This window comes from Panthera uncia, chromosome B1 (genome assembly GCF_023721935.1).
Source record: "Panthera uncia isolate 11264 chromosome B1, Puncia_PCG_1.0, whole genome shotgun sequence".
Classification (NCBI taxonomy): Eukaryota; Metazoa; Chordata; class Mammalia; order Carnivora; family Felidae; genus Panthera; species Panthera uncia.
Genome location: NC_064811.1, coordinates 97658847 through 97684034, shown reverse-complemented (window position 1 = coordinate 97684034; position 25188 = coordinate 97658847). Strand labels below are relative to the sequence as shown.

Below are 25188 nucleotides of genomic sequence, written 5' to 3'. Positions count from 1 at the left end.
AAAAGTATGAAAAGTGTAAGGTTAGGTTGTGCATTTGGGAGCTTTCTTGCTTCTTGAGATAGGCCTGAATCACAATGTACTTTCCTCTTAGGACTGTCTTTGTTGCATCCCAAAGGGTTTGAACTGTTGTGTTTTCATTTGCTTCCATGTTCTTTAATTTCCTTGTTAACCCATGCATTCTTTAGTAGGGTGTTCTTTAACCTCCATGTATTTGGGGGCTTTCTCAATTTTTCTTGTGGTTGATTTCAAGTTTCAAAGTGTTGTGATCTGAAAATATGCATGGTATGATCTCGATCTTTTTGTACTTGTTGAGGACTGATTTGTGACCCAATATGTGATCTATTCTGGAGAATGTACCATGTGTACTCGAGAAGAATGGGTATTCTGCTGCTTTAGGATGAAATGTTCTGAATATGTCTGTTAAGTCCATCTGGTCCAGTGTGTCATTCACAGCCATTGTTTTCTTGTTGACTTTCTGCTTAGATGATCTGTCCATTGTTGTAAATTGGGTGCTGAAGTCCCCTTACTATTATTGTATTATTATCAATGAGTTTCTTTATGTTTTTTTTATTAGTTGATTTATATCTTTGGGTTCTAGCAAGTTGGGGGCATAAATATTTACAACTGTTATATCTTCTTGATGGATAGACCCCTTAATTATGATATAATGCCCTTCTTCATCTCTTGTTCAGTCTTTGTTTTAAAATCTAGTTTGTCTGGGGGCACCTGGATGGCTCAGTTGGTTAAGCATCAGACTTCATCTGAGGTCATGATCTTGTGGTTTGTGAGTTCAAGCCCCGTGTTGGGCTCTGTGTCTGGAGCCCGCTTCAGATTCTGTGTCTTCCTCTCTCTATGCCCCTCCCCTGCTCACACTCTGTCTCTGTCTGAAAAATAAATAAACATTTAAAAAATCTAGTTTGTCTGATATAGGTATGGCTACTTTGGCTTTCTTTTGACCTTCATTAGCATTATAGATGGTTCTCCATCCCCTTATTTTCAATCTGCAAGTGTTTTTAGGTCTAAAATGAGTCTCTTGTAGGCAGCATATAGATGGATATTGATTTTTACCTATTCTGCTACCCTGTGTCTTTTAAGTGGAACATTTAGCCCATTTACATTCAGAGTGATTATGAAAGATGAATTTAGTGTCATTGTGTTACCTGACCTATAGAACTGGCATTTCTGGTGATGTTCTCTGGTCCTTTGTAGTCTTTGTTGCTTTGGTCTTTTTTTTTTCTCCACTCAGAGAGTCCCCCTTAAAATTTATTGGAGGGTTGGTTTAGTGGTCATGAATGCCTTTAGTTTTTGTTTAGGACACTCTTTATGTCTCCTTCTATTCTGAATAACAGCTTTGCTGGATAAAGGATTCTTGGCTGCATATTTTTTCTATTCAGCATATTGAATATTTCCTGCCACTCCCTTCTGGCCTGCCAAATTTCAGTGGACAGGTCTGCTACTAACTTTACACATGAAAAGCTGCTCAACATCACTCATCATCAGGGAACTATACATCATAGCTACAATGAAATATCACCTCACACCTATCAGAATTTCTAAAATTAATAACTCAGGAAACAACAGCGGTTGGTGAGGATGTGGAGAAAGAGGAACCCTTTTGCACTGCTGGTGGGAATGCAAACTGGTGCAGCTACTCTGGAAAACAGTATGGAGATTTCTCAAAAAATAAAAATAGAATTATGCTACAACACAGCAATTGCAGTACTAGGTATTAATCCAAAGGACATAAAAATGCTAATTTGAAGGGGCACATGTACCCCAATGTTTACTGCAGTGCTATCAACAATGCCAAATTATGGAAGGAGTCCAAATGTCCATCGATTGATGAATGGGTAGGGAAGATGTGGTACATATATACAATGGAATACTACTTGGTGATGAAAAAGAATGAAATCTTGCCATTTGCAGCAACGTGGATAGAACTAGAGGATATTATGTTAAGCAAAATAAGTCAGTCAGAAAAGACAAATATAATTTCAATCATATGTGGAATTTAAGAAATACAACAGATGAACACAGGGAAGGGAAGGAAAAATAAGATAAAAAGAGAGAGGGAGGCGAACTATAGAGACCCTTAAAGACAGAGAACCAACTGAAGGTTGCTGGAGTGGATGTGCATGGGGTAATGAGCTAAATGGGTGATGGGCATTAAGGAGGGCACTAGTTGGGATGAGCACTGGGTATTATATGTAAGTGATGAATCAATGGGTTCTACTCCTGAAACCAATATCACGCTGTATGTTAACTAACTTGAGTTTAAATAATAATAAAAAATACTAGAACCTGCACCAACTTAATAGAATGCTACAAAACTGAGAAATTAAACCAGATGATTTAAGGAGAAGTGAAGGAAATAAAATTCACCTGTAGGAAGAAATTCCCAAATGGGAAACAGTTTGTAAACATTATTTGGAATAGGGAAAGCATTTAATTCTATTGGGCAGAGGGAAGCCAGGTAGACACTGATTCACTGACAAGGGGAGGCATCTAATCAAAGAGGACACTTTTAAGATTAAGGGGTTAGGGTTGGTTACTGAGTTTTATGTTTATAAAATAGTCCATACAAAGGGTCAATTTGTATTAAGTTTCATAGACTGTATACCACCCACGTGTGTTGGCAGACTGGGAAAGCTAGAACAGGGGAGGAAATGACTCAAAGTTATTTCATAAAACCGGTTGTGCTCAAAAATAAAAATAAAAGGAATGAAAAGATTGGCACTATCTGTGGGCTAGGTTGCAGTGCAGGAGGTGGATAGAAGTTGTAAACAGACAAAGTAGGAACAAGCAACGTAGTTTACACATGAAATCAAGGCAGTGAATTAGGCTGTAGGAAACTCAGGGGGAAAAAAAACTTATTGTAAAGGAATTATTGATGGAATGTCAAGACTGGAAGTTGGCGGGGGGGGGGGGGGGGGCAGGCAGTGGCCAGTGTGATGTTTGAAATGTAGAACTGAATTGGGAATAGCAGGATCAATAAAAGCTGGTTTGATGGGAAGATAATGACTTTCATTTAAGGCCTTTGGAATTTGATTTGTGAATATTAAAAAAAAAAGTTTCCCTCATGTCATAAAACAAAATATGGGTGTGATTTTTTTTCTTTGCAGTCTCTCCCTAGGAGGGGGGTATTGGCTCTGGTGGTCTTCACTTGTATCTCTATTTGGATGCCTCCAAGCCCTGTCCTCTCTCTTTTACTGCATAATCACCTGCCTGCTGAACATTTCCCACTTGGAAATTCTCATCCAAGAGCCTACAAAACAAATATAGAGGGTTTCCATGGATTGGTACAAAACTGGAGCGATAGGGACAGTTCTGTCAAAACAGGAAATCTGTTACAGCCTTTATTACCTGCAAGATTTGTACATTTATAATACAGGTAAAATATGTTTTCAGGAGAAATGAAAAATGAACATATCTTATGGGACATATGCAAGAAAATTTTCTGGCAGTACAGAGAGAAACAGAAACAAAAGAGAACAACATTTAATAAAGTCCTTAGAGACTTAAGTTTACTATTCTACTAAGCCTGAATATGATTTGAAATACTCTTCCATACTTTTAAATGATAATATAACCCAAGTCTCCTAAACTCTGTCTGATCAAAAGGCTAGCAGATTGATGCATAGTGAGTTTATTTTCAGTAAAGAAGAAGGGCAGACTGGGATAAAATAGAGCCATTTTGTCCCCATCTAGCATTTACGACAGTTTTTGTTGAGGAAAAAGTCAAGACGGGAGTTGCTTTAGGTTAAATGTCATTATCCATTCTGTAATTTTTGCAGACATTAGAAAACTGTCTGAAAAGAAGTCAGTTACACCTAATTCTAGAGAGCAGACATCTGGTCAAACACAGTTTGACAGAGAGTTCTAGTGCCTCACCACATAGTGTTCTTCTGTGTGGTATTCCTTCCCAGTACGTGTCCCAGGAAGCCCATCCCTAACTTCACCAGCACTCTTTGGATTTTCTAATTTGGGAAAAAGTAGGATTTAATTACTTTGGGAGGCCTCACAAAGCATCAGGCAGTAACATATCTTGACAGTGTGCATTTATCACCAGGGTAAAAACAAAACAAAACAAACAAACAAACAAAACAGAGAAACTTGGGGGAGAATCTGACAATGGATGTAAATGACTTAATTAACATCATCTGTTACTTTTGTACTCTATATTATGATCTGTTAGTGATTATGCAGGACTTCACATATAGCTTCTTGCTGTAAGTAGTTGAATTTTTTGTTTATTTGTTTGGTTTGACATGGTAAAGAGAACAGTCTGACTTGTACAAGAGCAGCATGGTTAATACGCAGAGAGTTGGTTTTAGTTTTACATACTAAATAACTTTTTGAGGAAATGATGAAGCCAGATGTAGTGTTTCCTTAGTATTTTAATATCAGTTCCTGCTTAATAGTAGTAGTGTCAGTAAAAACAAAACAAAACATTTTATACTAAAGAATCGAGAAGAGGTAACTTTAATTAAAACATCCTTTGCATAGATATGATGAATGTACTTCCTGCAACATGCAGCTTTTGCTATAGTTAAGCTTTCAACATTTCGCTTGCCTCTTTTGTTCTTTCTTCAAATGAAGAATGGAAATCTGGAAGAATTAGTTGTACCCTATGCATACCGGAGAAAGCTCACCATGATGTTTTTGTGGATGAAGCCCCTCCGATATCGAGCTGGTTTCAGATGTGGATATTCCTCAGTGCTGGTGATTCTAATATTCCAAACCTTCTTCCAGGCTTCATAAAGCTGAACGTGTACAGGGTAGACTCCCGAGTGGTGAGGAGCCACCGCATAGCCCATGTCCGTAGGAATGCCATGCTCCTAAGACCAAGCATATGTGAATTAGAACGTGGGAAGATTTATCTTGATCCCGTTTTTACCCCAGGATTTTCAAATGTGGTATAAATGCATTTGTTTAAATCCATCATTATTTAATTGTATTGTAAAACTAAAGTAACAAATATTAAGGCCTCTAGACATCATGAAGCCTAGGTAACCATTCCACCAGTCTTGACGTTAACACATTTGTGCTGAAGAGGGGGTGGAACAGGACTAATGATTTTAGTGAGCAACTTGAAAGAGTCTGCATTAGTGCATCTTGTCATTACCACCTGTTCTCCCTTCTCACAATTTCAATAAGTGATAGGACAAGCACTTGTTTACAAACAACACTCAGCACTCCCCACAAAATAAGACCAACCTTTATTAGAGGAATAGAACACATTCTGAGTTTGCTAGATCTGCTAATAGGATTTTATTTTGTCTGTCGCCCAGGTTCTACCAAGTTTTTCACACTTCTGGTGGTCCCTCAGCATGTGGATCAATAATAGACTATGTTCCCCGCCTTGGAAGAAACACGCACTTTCAATGAGAAAATGTATTAAATCTTCAGAGCAATTTTCCTTGAGCCTGAAATCCTGGTAAAAGTAGAAAGTACTGAAAGAACCAAATAATCTGGAAGTTTAGTTGATTTGAAGTCAAGATTTTGTATATGAAATGAGTCCAGTTAAAAAAAATTGTTTTGAAATCACACATACACACATATATGCACACACACTACTATCTTCTATTCAGTTGATTCTGACCCCGTCAGAAAGTTCCAAAACTAAAGCTATGTGACATCTGGATATATTGCAGGGGGTTTGGGGAAACCTTGTATAATGTGATTGTTCTTCTTCATTTGAGATGGTCCATTAATCCTGATATATAGAGGAATCTTTTGGCATAGAGGAAAATTGCACAGGCATAAAAGATGAAACATATCTTTTATAAAAAGATCACCCATGGCTTCAGCAGTAGATGTGTATTTTTCTCTTGAAAGATAGTTTATTTTTCTAGCTATAATTTCAATTGCTTTATAGTCTTCAAAAGTTCCACCTAAATAGGCTTTCCTTGAATTAGTCATGGCTTTTCTTCATGTCAAAGAAAAATTTCACGTACAGAGAACCATAGTATCAGGCTGCTAAATGTATTGTAGAAATATGCTACAAATGGATATGGAAAAAGAGGCTAGCTGTGTTTGGCTAGTTTGTATAGCTAGCTTTTTTTTTTCCAACTTATATAACAACAGGAGGTGATGACATATATGAAACCCCTGAACATAGAAAGAAAACAGGTTGTCAATGGTTTGTAGTTCCTTAAGTATCAGACTCCTTTACACAACATAAAAGGCCCTCAACATTTGGCCCCAATTCTATCTACATGACCTTATCTCCTATCAGCATCCATCCTTCCCACCCCCAATGTCTGATGATTCCCTTCAAGTCTTTGCTGTATACTGTACACACTGTTCTTCTCAATTGGAATACCCCGTTCCTTTATCTTGTAAATTCTGTTCATCATTGAAGGCTGAGTTCAGGCAGGTATAGTTGGAGTTGCTGAAAAGGGAAGCTACCAGATTTGTGCCATGACAAAGAGAATGGGTGGTATTAGAGTGCAGTGGCCCATGCCTGTGTTTCTGAGGAGTGACAGAGAAAGTTTCATGTTCATCTTATTTGTGTTTTTGTAGAAATTACCATGTTTATGCAATTATTATTTTATCATTTAGAATTTCACTAAAAACTAAATTGAAACATCTCACTGCATTTTTTACTGTTTTCTTAAAAACTCAAACTAAAGCAAATTTTTTTCAAATAAAAATAATTTACCAAGGCATACTTTGTGTTGGAAAAGGTCAGTGAAGTACTCATCTAAATTGGTTTAAAAATAGGGGTGCAGTGATGATGGACTTGGTGAAAGAAAATGAATTTCAATCATAGAAATTTAAAGAAAAAATTAACAATTACAGGTTGACAGTTTTCTAAGAAGCAAGGATAAAAATTCACAATGATAGGAACTGTACTATTAAATTCAAATATCTCCAAATTTGTAAGAAATTATGCTAATAGAAAGCTCAAGATAGTTTTAAATGCCCATAAGTGTTTGGCTATGTCTTCAGGAACACCATGTAAGAAAAGGATCGTCCTGCACAGCAAGTACACTTCCCTTATTTTGGAATATTCCCCAATACTGGGGGAACAATTGTATACACAATTTTTGTTTTTATTTCCAACTTTTAACACTGAAGAAATGCTGAGGCTTTTTAGTCTCATCTTTTATTTGTGTGCTGGTGCAGGTGTCACAGTGGTAGAGAACGCCACTCCTGGAGTCAGACATATCTGGCCATTTCACTCTCCCCTTCTCCACCCATGTGGCCTTTGGCAAATGATTTATAACCTCTAAGCCTCATGTTCTATTCTCTAAAATGCTAGTCATAGAGTACTTATCTCAAAGGGGTTGAGAGTAAATTAAATAATATTATACAGGGAAAGCATTTAGTTCATGATACACATTCAATGTATGTTGTTTATTGTTGTCATTATTCATCTGACTCCATTTTTTTTCTTTTTTTTTTTTTTTTTTTTTGGTAAGCTATGATTCTACTACTCAACTATAATGTGGATATTATGAAACCACTGGGCCACCTTTTTATCAGTAAAAGAGCTAGGCCCTCTTTTCTATTTTCAATGCAGATTTTGGGATTCGCTCTTGTGAGGATTCTGTGACTTGAATCCTAATAGCTCTTCTTGTGTCTGCTTCCCAGCCTGATCTGTCCAAATTGTCTCAACCAGTGCCATGTGGCTCCAGCCCATAAATCATTGACAGTTCATTAGTAGAAAATCTCCTTTAAAAGAGCTTTAGATTAGGGCAACATAAATTGGCTCCCAAGTTTGCATTCAATACCAGAAAGAACACTTGAAATGGTATTGCACAGAAAAGTTTGGGCTAAGATGTAAGTGGTGTATTTTGGAAGGCAGACTATCAGGTTTTAGAAGGTTTAGCCATAATGCTTAATTCTCGAGTGAATATTCTCTTCTAAACCTTTTAATGTGAAATTAAGCACATATTATTTTATTATATGGGGCCAAAAGTCTAAAATAATAGACATTTTAGCTTAAAAAGTTAATTCTCCTTCTTCATTAATCCTTGATTAAAAGTAGCATCTTAGTTCCAGGAACTCGGCAATCCACACCAAGATTTTCCTAGTGGAGGACATGGACCAAAAAGACTGGGGAATATGGCTCTGTTACTATAAAATGTAAGTTAAAAACTCAGAACACAAGTGGGATTGATTAGTCTCACAGCTGAACTATGAATCTCCACCTCCCATCTCTTCCAGATATGCTCTCTCCCCAGGGTTCCTCCATGTCATTGAATGACACTATCGGTCATCATCCAACTAGTGGCTATCTAGAAAAAATTAGATGTTGTTCTTGACACCTATTTCCTCATTCTGTCTTAAATCCAGTCCATTATCATATCCTATCAGTACTACCTCCAGTTTGCATCTTAAATCTATCCACTTTTCTCCAATTCTGTCATCACCATTACATAGAATAATCTACCATTTTATTCCATGGGCTTCTAGCACAGGCTCCTAACTCTTCTACCCTTTTCCTTTCTCGCTGAACCTAATCAATTTTCTACATAGCAGCCAAAGTAAGACTTAAAAGTCGCAAATATGATCCTATACCTTCCTATTCAAAATCTACCCTTGACTTATGGTAAAATACAAAACTCTTAGGATAGTTTCAAGCCTTGCACGATATGACACTTCTCTCCTTAGTCTCATTTTGCACCACCCTCCTCCCTTCACTGTATTTCCATCACATTAATCTTTTCATGAAATCCGTCAAGCATTTTCCTACCTTAGCATCCTCCTATATACGGTTTTCTTAGCCTGGAATGTCCCTACTCCAGCTCTTCACTGGGATAAATGTGCCACCTCTTTTTGGTGATTCATCCTGTCATATCTGTAAAGAAGCCTTCACTGACAAGTCCTTATCTAAATTAAGTCTGCATTAAGACTTCTCTTTGTAGCCTTCGTTTCTTTTTCATAGTACACTGAACAGTTTGCAAGTGAATATTGTTCTGTATAATTATTTCTTAATGTCTCTCTTCTTCACAAAACAATAAGCTCCATAAGTTCTGGGTTCTGTTTTGTCTACTGCTACATGGCCAGTAACTTGCCAATAGCAAGCACTCAATAAATATTACTGAGCAAGTTTGTGAACTGATTCTGACCACCTCCCTTCATTTTAACTTTCATTTTCTCAATGATCTCAGTTAAACTCTCAGCTTGCCTGGAGAATGGACATATGGTACCTCGCAGGGAAATTTAACACTTACATGAGTAATACATGAAAACATTTTTTGAGACTGTAGCTAAAAATTTCTATTCAAGTGCAAAATAGACACATTTATTTGTTGTTATGAACTTATATATTTAAATTATATTGTATAGAATAAAAATTTTAAGATTTTCATAAATTATACGTTTAAATACTTCCAAATAGAGAATGTGAAGATAATACATTTTTATCAAGCAAGAATGATCCTATGTTCCTTAGAAAAATTCTCCAAAAAACTAAAAGAAGAGAAAAAAATTTGGTATTCAGGTATTTGAGCTGCTCAATTAACTTCACTACTGAAGAATCACTGTTTATTATAATCTTTGATAATGTTTACTTAAATTCTTGTTAGTACAGGAATGGTACTTTACCTTTTAAAAATTTGAGTATAGCTGACACACAATGTTACATTAGTTTCAGGTGTTCAGCTTACTGATTTGACAAGTTTATACATTATGCTGTGTTCACCACAAGAACAGCCACCATCTGTCCCATTATATCACTATTACAATATCATTGACTGTATTCCTTATGCTATACCTTTTATGCCCGAGGCTTACTCATTCCATAATTAGAGGCCTGTATCTCCTTCTCCCCTTCACCCATTTTGCCCAACCCCCTACCTCCCTCCTTTCTGGCAACCATTAGTTTGTTCTCTGTATTTATAGTTCTGATTTGGTTTTTTGTTTGTTTATTCTTTTTTTTTTTTTTTTTTAAGATTTTACTTACATGGTATTTGTTTTTCTCAGTCTGACTTATTTCACATAGCATAATGGAATGGTACTTTACTTACTTTTAATATTTTTCCCTTTCAATCTAGAACCTTTTAAATTTCCATTTAGGACTAGACTTGTTGCCTGTTTCCACATGTCTCAGATTAGCAAGTTTGAAAACTAATGTAATTAGAAAACCCACAATGATAGGCAACCAAACAGACATTCTGTATTCTATAGTGGAAAAAATCTAAAAGTTCATTACAACATAATTTGGAAAAACTTCTAAGTGCTTTTCTACAGTTCATTTTGGTTAGAATGTCCCATTTCCTCAGTTACATAGAAGTTCATTCTTTGGTTAACTATCTCATAGTACTGAGAATTTACATTTACAATTTACATGGATTTATGATACAGTTTCTATATGTTTACATTTGGTAGTATATTTTGCAGTTGTTTCCAGAAAAAATATTGTTTTGCCTTGATTTTTAAAGTGCCTTCTTTAAAAGCTATTGCTTTTCACATAGAAAAGAATATATTTTTCCATGTGATAGGTGCATGTTTGGAAAATGAAATTAGAACCTTTTAACATAAAAGACATATGAGTACATGCACCCGTGTATGTGTACACACACACTATATATATATATATATATATATAGTGTATGTGTGTGTATATATATGTATGTATATATACATATATATACCTATATACGTATAAATATATATATATGTATATATACACATATATATGTGTGTGTATATATATATCTTAAATCTATGAAGAAAAAAAATATATATATGAAGAAAATGATTCCCTTGAATTAAGGAGCATTTTAAAGGTTCTAAAGACAATTTGTTTTCCTAAAGTGAAACTAACAGGCCACACACAAAGTTTAGCTTATGGGAGCCCAGGGGGCCTCTCTCCCATCTGGAGAAGGAGGAGTTCTGTAGCAGTTACAATTGATGTAAATTACCATTTCAAAGAAGTGAATTCCTTCTTCACCTAGAAGGAAACCAAGCTAGTCAGGATTTATCTTTAGGTTAGGGAATTAAGGTTTGAAATTGAATGATAACATTGTCAATATTAAAATATGTTCCTGTGATAAATGATAGTATCTCTGGTATGGTTTGAAATAAAAGGTTCTGAAAGAAATAATTACCTTAGTATAGGAATCTGATATTTTAATTTTTTTCAGTTGTGCAAGTAGTCACTAAAGCTCAGATTTAAAATTCTGTTTCTTTGACATAATCTGTTTGGTTTTAGAAGTGATCTTATATTCAGATGCTAAGTATAAATGTACTGTTTTTAATCCATGATCTAATCTTAAACTAACATGTGTAATTTTCCACCTATAAATTTAGGAATAACCTCCTAAAAAGTGATTGGCATATTTACATAAATTTGGTTAATTTTTATAGATCTGGCCAATAAATTTATTTCTAAGTTTTTTTTATATGGTATTATTAAATTCATCATATAAATTTCTGCTTGCTGGTTGGTATGTGAAAACTCTGCTGTGGTCATCATGTTGTTTTTAATACATTTGGTTTAAGGGTTTAAATTTATCCTCTGTTGTCAGCTGTTGTATAATAAAGAATTTGGCTTGTCTTCATCATCCCTGGTTCCTGGGAGATAAGCCTGAAATCCTTAAAATTTTCCTGAGTGATAGGAATGTCTTTGTTATTGATGGTGGGCCCCTGAGACCCTATCTGAGCTTAGGCTGACAAGATGATTCAGAATGGAGTTTGGCCACACCAGAAAGGCCACCCGTGTAATTAGAGGGGAGGGGCTTTGATCCGGATAATATTGGCCTGACCTCCAGATAGGGGAGAAGAACTGGAGATTGAGTTCAATCACATGGCCAGTGATTTAATCAATCATGCCTATGAAATGAAACCCCAATAAAAACTCTGGACACCAAAGCCTACATGAGCTTCCCTGGGTCCAGAAACCCCAGGATGGTGATATTCTTTGTCTCATAGTTTGGATCTGAAAGACGCATGCCTACAGAAACACAAGTCTTTGGATTAAAGTGTTAAAGGTGTTAATAATGAAATCTTGTGAAATGGAGTGACATTATAGTAACTCAATAAATTGGAAGTATGACCTTATTATTGTGAAGTTACTCAGCTCTGGAAAGGAATATATAGTGTTTCATCAACTACATCGTGAGAAAATAATCTTATTCTTCTCATATTTAAAGATACTGAAATCCATGACAGTGAAATGGTTGGTGTCTACCAGACAATCTCAGGGATAGGGAAAGTATGGTATCCTTGAGGAAGTACAGATATAGGAGTCCGTGGCTCAACTTTAGTGCTGCCCTTCATTAGTTTTAGGAACTTGGGCAGGTCTCACCAAGCCTTACTTCCCTTGCTTGCTGAGTAGGGGTAATAAAATTAATTACGAAGAGTTGTATACAATGACAGATATAACATAAACAATATTATTGGTAAATTACTATTTAATTTCCTTTCATTTTGTTAATATTCTCTTTTATTTCCCTTGGGATGGAGAGAGGGAGAGAAAGAGAGAGAGAGAGAGAGAGAGAGGCAGGGGGAGGGGCAGAGGGAGAGAGGGAGAGAGACAGAATCTTAAGCAGGCTTCACACTCAGCAGAGTCTGATGTATGACCTGAGCCAAAATCAAGAGTGAGATGCTCAACTGACCGAGCCACATATTCTCTTTCTGTTTTAAGCAACAAAAAGACAAGGAAAGAGAGGTAAACTAAGAATCCTTCCACATCACTTCTACTCTTTAAAAAACCTCTTCAGAATTCTTATTTAAGAAGAGACATTCCTAAAGAAGATACACTATCACTATCAATCTTATCTAAAAAATGTTTTACAAAAAACCATATATTTTTTTCTGGAAAAGTAATTGATATTATGGATAAAATGGGAGGTAAAAATACTCTTGGCAAACCATAAATTTGATAAGGTTATAATAACATTATGAGCAAAAACCCTCCTTGACATCACACACTCCTCTTCAGGCATTAGTCCAAGTTAACAACTTAGTTGAAAAACTGAAATGAAATTTAGTATGCCAAATGCATTAAGAAATTCCAGTGACAAAACTTAAGGTAATAATTCAGCACCAATACTGAAATTTAAACTTCATTTTCACTGGTAGCCTCTAAGAAGGAATGATTTGGGGGGACAGAATTTTTTCTAGTCTTCCCTAATAATGGTGTAATCTATTTCAGGTAAGTTTCTATTTAACAGAGCATGCTGCTTTCCTCTCTTTGAGTTCCCTTCAGAATTTGTGAAGTGTCCTCATATCACTGTTGAGTGTTTCATAAGTCAACATGCCACTAAGGGGTGTACTTTTGTGAGAATACTCAAAGGAATGATGTAAACACTTGTACCTTACACAGGCCAGGCGGAGTTTTTTGAACTGCTGCAATTTCTTCAAGTAAACACACGGAGGGGTTTGTAGAAATATAAAAAAATGAATTTATGAAGATTTTTTTAATGCTGTAGCAAAATAACCAAAAATAAAATGATCTATAGACACAATAGAGGAATCAGAGGGTTTAGTTTAATCCAGCTTTCTCAGAGTTTGAAGTGATGAGTTTTATGTGGACCTTTGGGTCCTTGAGAGGTAATAAAGCTATAAACAATTCAGGGACAGGCTCAAATTCCCAAGGTACTTGCAAACACATTTAATCTTTCTGAACATACACAGGGTTGATTAGAGTAGGAATCTTTAATTATGCCTAGTACCAGTTTGAATTGAAGTTTATTATTCCAGAAAGAATAAAAAAGTTGATACTGCTCTTTGTTATAACTACTGCATACCCTCTGATATTTATAATAGCCACCAGGACAGTTCACACTCGTGGTGCTGGTTGCCCAAACACAAGAAATTACATAAATTATATAAACATCTATTTAAATGAAAAACATTGTAAAAAATCAGATTTTAACATTCTGAATTTGTTTAAAATAGCTCTTTAGGGAAGTAATAACATTCTGATTGTAATATTTTGGTAACAGCAGTCAATAACATTATCAACTACATGGCAATTTTCAGTTATACCAGCCATGCTGGTTACATGGGCTTTGGAGCTTGGAAGACCTGGGGTCAAACCCCTTCTCAGCTTTCACTGGCTATATGATTTAAGGAAAATTATATAAGCACTCTGAGCCTCACTTTCTTCATTTTCAATATGGGGATGATCAGCCTCACAAGTGGTTGTGAGGATATTGAGGACATGTGAAAAGCACTAAGCATAATGTCTGGTAAATACATGGAACTCAAATTTCTCTTCCTGCATTTTGTCTAGAGAGTCCAGAAGCTTTCTAATTGAAATGCAAAGTTCTGTTTCATGTAGGGAAATAGCATAATAGAATTTCAAGTTTCACAACGTTCCCTGATTTGAGCATGAATTGAACAGAACGGGGCATTAAGGAGGTGAGTTTGGATGCTGCTGCACGGATCTAGGTGTAGGGTGAAAGATGTGGAAGTAGAGTGGGGGTCGAAAGCACTGAAATGGAGCAGGATATGGTGCAAAGAAAGAACTCATGGAAATAGCTGAATGATTGTGGACATGGAGGGGGAGACGTGAAAAGGCCAAAGCGGATGAAGGGTTAGCATGTGTGTGGACCTTACTGTCATGTCTTCTTTTCCCATCACTTCCATCTCTGCTATGTTTATGATAACCTCTCAGAAAACAAATGCTTCTTCCATTTTAACTAAATGCAAGGCACTCAAAAAGGAAGGAGCAGTCAAAATTTAGTAGCAGCATGCATGGATCTAGAAATAAACCTTTCCCCAGCTCCATCCCTGCATCTGACTCCAGCTCACCACAAAGAGTTTCTTGGAGGTTTCATAAAGGCTTTTAGTTCATTTTGTGCCCAAATAAATTTGGGCAGTGCGGGACTATTTTCATGTAGGACATGTACTAAATTTATCTTTCCTTTTACAAAACCAGTTTAAATTACCGTACATGTGCTGGAGATGCAGTGTAGAATTTTTTTTGTCTCTAGAGAAATAAAGGAAAGGAATTGAAGAATAGTTTTCTATACTCTCCAGCTTATCAGGGAGCATGAAATCTTCCTATAGAATGGAAAAAATTAATCTGGAAAGGAATTTACAACGAAAAGGATTCTAAGTTCCTGATGTAATCAAAACCACTTTCAAAAGTGTAATGATGTATCTAAATAAGAAAAAAAAAAGGTGTGCATCTGTAGAATGGGTAGGAGGGGGTATACAGAGCTTCTAAGGAAAAGCAGCAGTTCATACCTACATACTTTAAATAAGTATACACAGATAGAAAATTGGGAGGCTCAAACCTTGATGTTATTTTTGACTTATCTCCTCTGGCTTCCTCATCATCCATCCAATAAGAAGACCTATTGATTCTATTTCAGAAATAGTTTATACATTTCTCTCCTTTATAATTTCACTTCTGCTGTTAGTTTTAAAGCTGTTCTTTATGTCCTCTTCTTTAATTATTTCCATAGTAATCCAATTTGTCTACTTACCTCCAGTCTTTCTGCTTCTCTCCATCCTCAACATTCCCACTCTAATATACTCTGATTTTTGTTTGTTTGAGAGAGAGAGAGAGAGAGAGAGAGAGAGAACAAGCTGGGGAGAGGGGCAGAGGAGGAGAGAGAGAGAATATTAATCAGGGTCTATGCTCAGTGCAGAACCTGATGCAGGGCTTGATCCCATGACCCTGGGATCACGACCTGAGCCGAAATGAAGAGTCAGACGCTCAACTGACTGAGCCACCCAGGCACCCCTAATATTCTCAGATTCTACAGTCTATGTGGAAGTGACTGAACTCTGGGAAGGAGATGACAATGTCATCTTGGGGTTCAAAATGCTTAAAATATGTAATTCTGAAAATAATTAGATGTGAAATTTCAGTTTAGGATAGCAGATTTTAAAACATTCTGATAGAAAAAGGTGAAACGATACACTAAAGGAATATACACTAGGAATACATTAAAGGAGTATAGCTGAAGAAGGATCGGGTGAAACGATACACTAAAGGAATATACACTAGGAATACATTAAAGGAGTATAGCTGAAGAAGGATTGGGGATTCAAAAAATGTAATGCGTCCTAGAGAATTATAATTATTCAAAACAAGGAAGAAAACATCTGTTTACCATCGTGATTAAGAGTCAGAAATCTCTGAATTCGAGTGCCAGAACTGTGGCTTTGCTTTGTGGATGGGAGTAATTACTAAATAAATCCCTTCAAATATCATCTTTTTGTGTTCTATAAAATAGAGCTGAGGTCACAAGGGTTGAGACAGGAATTAAATATGATTAATAAAAGAAAAAATAAGATTATTAATTAAGAGTTCTAGACACATAATGAAGGGTCAGTAATACTAGCTATTATTTAAAGAAACTACTTATAGGGCCCTCACATTCACCAAGGCTTAAAACAGGTACATGAGATGAAAGCAAGTGCAAATAACCAAAGACAAAAACAACTAACAAAACAAAATAAATAAAAATGGTAAAAAAAAATGAAGGAGGCTAAAGCTCAAAATAAGTTTATTTTTCATAAATTGCTAATTAAAAACAACTCTAATCAGCAAAAGATACACAAAGAATTTAATTCCATGTTCACAGTTGGAAAGGAGGAGGCTGAAAAATTTTGATGATTGGGGAAGAAAAGCAGAAATGCCCAATATCTCTTCTGATTCTACTTTCCCTATCAAAGAGAACCACTCTTCAAAATACGTATGATGGTATAAACATAATATTAGAATAAAAGACATGAGGAACTAAATTGTTAACTATAATGAACTAAAGTACTTCAATATTTTCCAGGCTCAGAAGAGCATGTCTTAAGGGAATTAGAAATAATAAAACTTGTAGACTTTTAATTCCTTTAAGACGTGCTCTTCTGAGCCTGTTCAACTTGATCAACAACTTGATGAAGATGCAAAAGTCATACTGATAAAGTATACTTGTAAAATATATGGATGACACAAAACTAGGACAGAAGTAATGATGTTAAATAACAGAATCAATCTTTACAAGTATGGTGATATACTGAAACACTGAACACATGACAAATATGAAATGTTAAAGGGGGAGTTTTAATCGCAAAGCTAGCATTCAGTTTACAAAAGCTATTGGACAAAAACAATTACCTGAAGGCTTAATAAATAGCTCATGGGCAGAAGGTCTGGCAGACACAGGTGGGATATGATGGTTTACAAAAAATGTGCTCTTGGCTACATAAATAGAAGTAAAGTACATAAAGGAAAAACATTGTACTGTTTTCTGTTCTGATAATGGTCACATGGGGCAACATATATATGGAAGGAGAATGGCAAGTTAGATGTTGTACAATTATGGCAACTGGAATGATGAGGGGATTTGAAAACCTATGGAATGCTTCAAGATACATAACTTAGAGGTATATGTAACTGTATTAATCATGCCTTTTTATTTTCTGTATTTCTGATGCTCTGACATCTGAGACCTTGCTGACCCGGGAAAGACAGCCTCTCCCAGGGCTATCCAGTTCCTAGAGACAGTTAAACACCTATCCAAGAGCATGCTCTTCAAATGTAAACCAACCTGTTCAGGGTCCCTACTCTCAACCACTTCCATTTTTTTGGCTTTTGTTTTGTTTTTTGTTTTCTTTGAGAGGAAAGGGTGCAAGTGAGCGAGGGGCAGAGAGAGGGAGAAAGAGAGAGAGAATCCCAGGAGGGGCAGAGAGAGAGAGAGAGAGAGAAGAGGGGCTCACCCAAAGCAGGGCTCTAACTCACCTAATTAGCTCTAGCTAATGAACCGTGAGATTTCGACCTGAGCTGAAGTCAGATGCTTAACCAACTGAGCCACCCAGGCGCCCCACAATCACTTCCTTCTTAAGCTGAGGAGCTACCTCCCTTCCCTAATCATCTCAGGACCAGGTATAACACAATTAGAAACCTGTTTACCATGCCTTGTCTGGCCTTTCCTGTAGGAACTACAGGATTCCCCGTACTCTCTCTACTGACTCTAGTGCTACACCATGGGGCGTGGATGGTGTGGTGTGCTCTCTCCTCTTTGGAAACTTTGAGTAACAAACCAGCTTTTCAATTGCGGTTGTCTCCTGATCTGATGAGCTCACCATACCCAAATAACAATAAAACCTACATTTTTAAACAGTAATGATAAAATCTTAAGATCTGGAAGAAATATTAATTTATTATGTTTTCATCTACCAAACATTGAGCACCTATGAGGTGTCAATCACCATTCTAGGTAAAGAACCTAGATTAGAAGAAAAACGCTACCTGAATATATAGGATTGTATTCCCTCTCCTATGGCTTCCTTTCTGAATGTACTTATTTAAGTTCCTTCTAAATCATATAATTGATTGATTATACTCAGGAGTAATATTCAAAATATTTACCAGCCGGCATGCTGTACCACTAATCATTCAGAAAACTGTTGTCAGCGGTCGAGCTGGAGATAGATGCTGGAGACTCTGAGCCAGGCCCCTTTAGTTGTTGAGCAGTTGGGAGATTTGGGGGATCCTGGGGGAGGATGTGAGGTGGTAGCGGGGGTAAGGGTGGTAGCACTGACACATTTCGATATTGGAATCACTGAGATGGCCATCCTCGAACTTTTAAGTTGAATATTTGTCCTGATAATACATCCTTTGGTCTCCTCTTCCGTCTCTTGGCCTTACCAAGTTCCTTCAGCCATTATTTTTTATGAAGTAAATTATAGACTTCACCATATTGGTCATCATGCTCTGAATAATGGCTAGTGTCTTTTTAAAACTGTGCTACTTGGGTAACTGAAGAAGTGGTTACCAGCTCCAAGTGGACTTTCACATCCTGATTTGAACTCTATTTCTATTAGGACCACAAGAACTGTGCTTTGTTTTCAATATCAATAAAGTAAAAATCGAATGTGTCTTTTTACGAAGTGCTTCATTGAAGTAAAAATGATAGAATTCATTCATTCTCTAGCTGGCAAGCAAACTAATTAAAAGATTATCATATATTCCTTAAGCCAGCAAGTCTTTAAATATATTTTAAATTACATTTTGATACTATAATCTTTATTTCCATATTACAAAAGTTAATGTGCTCACTAATCTAAAAAGTTGTGACAATAGACATTTCAGCTAATGTGAATTAGCAGTTCTGCTGAACTTGGAAAAGAAGGGGGCAAAGGCAAAGGACACTATTTGAAGAGTAATGATAATGCAGTCAAAAAGTACAATACTTGGCAAGATTTTATGTTTTCAGGATTAGAAACATTGTTCTACTACTACTAATTTTAATAACAATTGTCTATTACAGTGTTAAGTGTCATCTGATATTGGCAATGAGTTCTTTGATGAAAATTTCCACTAATTATTTTTTCATTAAAAATTAAGCCACCATAATTTATCAAAAATGTTAGCTCTAATTCTTTAATTGAAAGTATATACATATTGATGATTGTTTTGAGGCTTAAATGCAATGTTATTTTACTTATTAAATGGAATTTTGTCCAATTTTAAAAGCTGTACAATAGATACTTTATAGCAGATTTTAAAAAACTGTTTATTTTATTTATTTTGAGAGAAAGAGAGAGCACAGGCAGGAGAGGGGCAGAGAGAGAGAGGAGGACAGAGGATCTGAGCCTGACATGGGGCCTGAACTCTTGAAAGGTTAGATCTTGACCTGATTCGAAGTAAGACACTTAACCAACTAAGCCACCCAGGCACTTCTGTACAATAGATATTTCAAACTGTGTCGTAGGTCATTAACAAATGTTATAATTAATCCTTGCTTCAGATATGGGTATCGTGCAAAAAAAAACCACCCTTGTTTACATTTCATTTTAATACCTGAAGCAGCCCATATTTGACAACTAAAAATATTTTCTAATCAGCCTCTAAAGCTGTATTTCCTGGTGGCTGTAATCATCAAATGCAAGTTTGCCTAAAGGATTTACTTGACCTTCCATAATAAGCTATTAGAGCTTTCAAAGCTAAATTAAAATGGACATCAAATTCCCTTGTGAGACAGAAGTGTCCAATTGTGCAAAAGGATAATAGATCAGATGTATTTGCTAAAACCCAATGAAAATAACAGGTATTTGGTTATAGATGGTGATAGAGAACGCTCAGACAAAAGGGCTTTACATCATAGTCTCAGATTCTCTTAGTTGGAAACATACTTTAAATGTTTTCTAACTCAATCGTTCATTTGAATATTGAATTTTATCCATGAGCTCCAGTCTTGTCTGAATACCCATTTGCTCCCAGGCCAGCACATTGCTTCTCTGTATGTTCTTTCAGTTCCTTCACTGGGAGAAACACAAATGCTGATTTTTAAATTCAGAGCCTCTAAGCTGGTGGAGAAAAGCAGGATGCCACCCAGTTTAGAAATGCATTGTTAGCACAGGTTAAGCTTTTCCTTGTTTCATCTAGTGAGTTGGTAGTTGAGGCAAAACTTCCTCTAGAATAATTTCCATTGAATTAAAGCAGTCTTTCTATCTATAGATGACAAAAGAAACTCATTCACGTGGAAAGGTCCTCAGATTTAGTTGTCTCCTTTCCCAACATTTTAGAAACTCTGCCTATCTTAGTTTAGGGGACCTCTGGGAACCTCAGGAAAAATTTGCCCTATGAGTTCCACCTCTAGTTTTCAATTTCCTTTATGTTATCAGAATTATCAAATATTCTTTTGGATTACCAGACAGAAGGGAAATCTAGACTTACTCCTTCGAACTGGGTTGAGAGGCTAGTGAGAAAGCCTGGGCGGTTACAATATATGCCATTTTAGAAGACCTGGATTTCTTGTCTTAATTCTACCCCCACGAAGCTTTATAATCCTGAGTGAATCACTGTATTTCTCTGATTTTCAGTTTCCTTTTCTATAAAGTGAGAATGAATATAATTACAATTCAGGATTGCTATAAGAATTAAAGAAAATAATATGGAATGTATAAAAAACGAAAACCCTTTTCTCATTACCTCTTTAAATTTAGCAGCAAAGCCTCTTCTTTGTAACCCTAATGCCTTGATGGGAAGTAGAAGAGTTAATACATGTTTAGAAAATGTGTAGAATTCACATTAGCCAAATGTCATAGCAATTCAGAATAAGCTTTTAAACTTGAGGATTTTGGTTCCTCTCACCTGTCACTCTAAATGCCTCCCAGGAGCCTAGGCAAAAATTGAAGATGGCAGTTTTCTGATAGTGAATGGAATGATAATCAAAACAACAGCTGCCATCACTGTTTGTGAGGTGCCAATCACTGTTCTCAATTGCTTTACATATATATATATCTCTTTCTTGGGATTATGGCTGGGTGGGACTGGTCCTGGATTTGTCTTTTTTCTTATCTGTCCTTTGCTGACTCCCCACCCCCCCCCCAAAAAAAAATCCATGGGTCCTATAATTGATTAAATATTAAAGAACATATTTGGCCTTATTTCTGAAGATCCTTCATGACTGTTCTCTGCTGCTTTGAGGATTGTAATTTGGGTTGTTAACCTGTACTTAGGAAAAAAATTTTGAAGAAAATGTCCTTTGCTTGGCACTTGAGTGAGGAGGTTAAGAATGACCAAATTTCAGTTCTGAATTATTCAACTCATGATGCTTTTTAGTTGAGAATTCTAAAAAAATATATATAATTCCTGTGCATGTCTGTTCTCATTATATGTACTTCCAATATTTACACTTGTTTTAATACAAACATAACATTCAGTGATCCATCCATTCAAGTAATAATAGGATACTATTGTTTAGATACTATGTAGCTGCAGAGGAATATAGATAGCAGTTAATGTCATGTTCATCACATTTGCCTTGATAAACTAGTTTTTTGAAAGCTACCAAAAACAACAAAGAACAAAAACCTTCCTGCTTACTTCTCCTTTTTAATCTTATATTAATACTTTCTTTTACTGTATGTATTTCTTCTTTCACCATTTCCTTTCTTTCTCCACAGATTCAAGAATAAAAGTAATTTTCTTCTTCACATCCTCTCATGCTGGTTAATGTTGCTTATATCAGCAAGTCTTAGACTTTTGAAGATGATAGAATTAATGTTTGCTGCATCGCGATAGGATTTTTAGTGCTCTCCATTAAAAAGTGTGACAATGTTTACACACTCTTACATGCTGTTTGCTATTTCTGTTTATATTCTAGGGGGATAAAGGAGGCTCTTCATCTCACAAGAGTTTGCAAATTCTATCAGAACATTTTCACAATATCAATATGGAGGACACTATTCTCATTTTCTTGACAAAATATCAGTGCATGCCCATCGTGCACTTGCAGCTGCATATCTATTTTGGGCAGTCACTGAAGTTCAAAGACAAGTATGGGCTTCTAATGCTATCCATAAAGTGTTTGGCCTTCTATATCCTCAATAGAAAAATATATTTTATAAATTCTTACTTTTTATTGTGCACCTTTAGTAAGGTACCATGTGGATCAATTACCTGAACATCCTGGCTTCAGCAGTTTACATAGAATACACTCTATGATAAGTGAGTGTCCGTACTCTGAAATTCTAAGTGGCCAAAAAGCTAACAGTTGTATGGTCAGGTGGCCGGCAAAGGGAGACATAACCCTTGGCAACCACAATCTCTTATGTCATTTCAGGGTGAAATATGTTAAGAAATAGAACTATAATGTTTAAGAACATATAATGTTGGGAACTATACTGTTTAAGGACTATAATGATGAGAAAGGCATATATGTGGAAAAGCCTCAAAGTTGAGCAGTTGTATTTGAAATCGATCATTTCTAGTTATGGGGTTAGAACTTTAAATCTCTGGTAAAACATTTTCTGTTTGTCAAGGGAGCAATTATATTTTAAGTTTTTCAAAATCATATTTAAATTAACCAGCATTGTGTATTTTAATTCATTTTACACACTGGGATAAGTCTACAATTAGTAGGATTTGCTTAGGAACATGATATGATGGTTTTAGAATTATTCTCAATATAAATAATTTATGAACTTTGTAATATAAGCTTTATGGTTTGGAAATAAAAAATGCTATAATAGATAAAAATATATTACATTTCAAATCCTTTTTGAATGATAATTTCTGTTGCCTTGATCATTTGTGCTACAAATACTTATTGAGTACCTTCATGATATAGGAGCTGCCATGCCGTGATGAACTGAATATAGTTCCTACCCCAAGGCACTCCCTGCCCACGGTGTGAGAATGCTGGGTAAATAGACAAATGCCTATCTGGAGTCCTCCATGTGTTTGTGTGCCATTAGTATTATTCACAGAAACAAACATGCTATATTGGGTTGTTAATCACTATATACCATCCCTGCTGCTTACAGCACATTTTCGCATACACTGTACTTATTAGAACTTCTACTGTAAATTTCCCTGTCAGGAAGCAGAAAGCCTTCAGTAGAAAACAGTGTACCAGTCAAGTGAATGTTCCATCACTATAACATATATGTTTGCAATGTGTTTAAATGGTTTTCCTCCCATTTCCATTACCTTTCTGACTCAGTCTTCATTACCTAGTGCCCACATTATGGTCTCCTTACATGGTCTTTTCCCTCAGCCTCATTACACTCCAGTGCTTCCTGGCACGTAAATTTTATTCTTATTTCACGTGTACCTAGAGTCCTGTTTCCACAAGTACATTTTCCTGGCCACTCCCAATGACACTTATTTCTCTGAACTGTGGGTTCTTATATCTGTACAGTTTAGTAGTAGGTTATGGAATATCTCATTTTGTTGGAAGATTGTTTTGTGTGCATATTCTGCCTTCCTGATATAGCAAGAAGCTCCTTCTGGACAGAGAGCCATGTCTTATGAGCTCTGACTAAACTGTCTAGTAGGTAAGTCTTAGAGTGTCTTGTGAAGTTTTTCCTAAATTAGAACCCTCAAAGTATTAGGCATAGTACTGAGCATCCCATACAAATTCAAAAGTCACATACTGAAAGGCTAAAATACCAACTTGTTCTAATGTCAGTGTATACTAGCTCAATGTAATATTCAAAAGAGTTACTAAGGCAAATTTTTTGATTGAGAGTTACTTACTAAGGCAAATTTTTTGTTGAGAATCATTTGCTCCACCAAAGATGACTCATTATGGAAGAGGTGGGGTTGCATATGGCTCCACATATGAGGAAACCACCAAAACTCATCCACAGACCCCAGAAGATGGTCATCCCCTTCATCTTCTTCTTCAGTTCCTTTGGAGGAAAAAAGATTATTCAGTTAATCCCAGTTGCAATGATTGTCTGCCTATCTATATAAATTGCCTATTTATCCATCCATCCATCCATCCATCCATCCAATTATATACACACATATATGTACTTAGAAGACACCATTTATACTCTTTTAGATACATATAAGGCTTGAACATGAATGTAGCAAAGGAAAACCTGTTACTTGGGGAACAACAAGAGACTGTGACAAAGCTCTTTTAAAAGTTTTTCAACATAAGACATAGGTATAAAATCACTGCAAAATGGAAATACACAACCATTCCCAAGGACATTAGACTCTCTTATTGTATTTGTATTAACCTGTAGTTTGGAGGAAATGGAGGGATGAGTAGGAAATTGAATTAAGGGAATATGAGTAAAGAAATGAGTGGCAGAGCTCTAGCAGTAGGTCTTTCTGATATAGGTTGTGACATCATAGTCACAAAGGAATAATTCTATAATTTATTTGGGTTCCTCATTAGCTCTGAGAAGAAGCTACTCAGTATTTAATGAAAAATATGGCATAAACAAGGGGGAAAAAAGGAAATGTAGGAATTGTTATTGGGTAAATTAGAGAAAGTGGAAGGGAAGAAGGGAGAAAGGATGAAAGTGAAGGAAAGAGGCTGAGAAGTGATGAAGTCATAGTAAAACAAGCCAAGCTTGGTGGACTCATGTTTCTCATGCTTGACCTTTTTCTCAAGTTCCTGGAAGCAGACTTTCCATCAAGAAACTCATATTTCTGGGGCACATGGGTGGCTTAGTCGGTTAAGCATAAGACTGTTGATTTCAGCTCAGGTCAGGATTTCACGGGTTCATGAGATCAGTCCTGCATCTCAGGCTCTGTGCTGACCCTGTGGAGCCTGCTTGGAATTCTCTCTACTTCTCTCTCTGTGTCTCCCCCACTTGCACACATGCTCTCTCTCTCTCAAAATAAATAAACATTAACAACAACAAAAAGAAACTCCTATTTCCTTGAGAGTCAGCCCTGTTGTTATTCCTCTGATTTCTTCCTTTTTAGTCATGTTTTATTTCCTCTATTTTCCCTGACCAGCAGTTTAGCTGAGTGTGGGAAATTCCACAGTTTTCTTGAGGGGGATGGGACTCTCTTTGTTT

At 36.1% G+C, this 25188-nt stretch overlaps 1 protein-coding gene and 1 long non-coding RNA gene across 2 annotated transcripts in view; one reads left to right on the top strand and one right to left on the bottom strand.

Annotated features, from left to right (window-relative positions):
• The window catches only part of LOC125923055 (uncharacterized), a 205601-nt gene that overhangs the window by 111995 nt on the left and 68418 nt on the right, over positions 1–25188 (top strand). The window lies entirely within an intron of this gene.
• Positions 1–25188, bottom strand: part of LOC125923054 (bifunctional heparan sulfate N-deacetylase/N-sulfotransferase 3) — a 168403-nt gene that overhangs the window by 85112 nt on the left and 58103 nt on the right. Inside the window, exons 3-4 of the mRNA XM_049631088.1 lie at positions 23903–24057; positions 4653–4838 (exon numbers count right to left, since the gene is read on the bottom strand). Coding sequence (XP_049487045.1) covers positions 4653–4838; positions 23903–24057 — 341 coding nt within the window. The remainder of the gene's footprint in view (positions 1–4652; positions 4839–23902; positions 24058–25188) is intronic.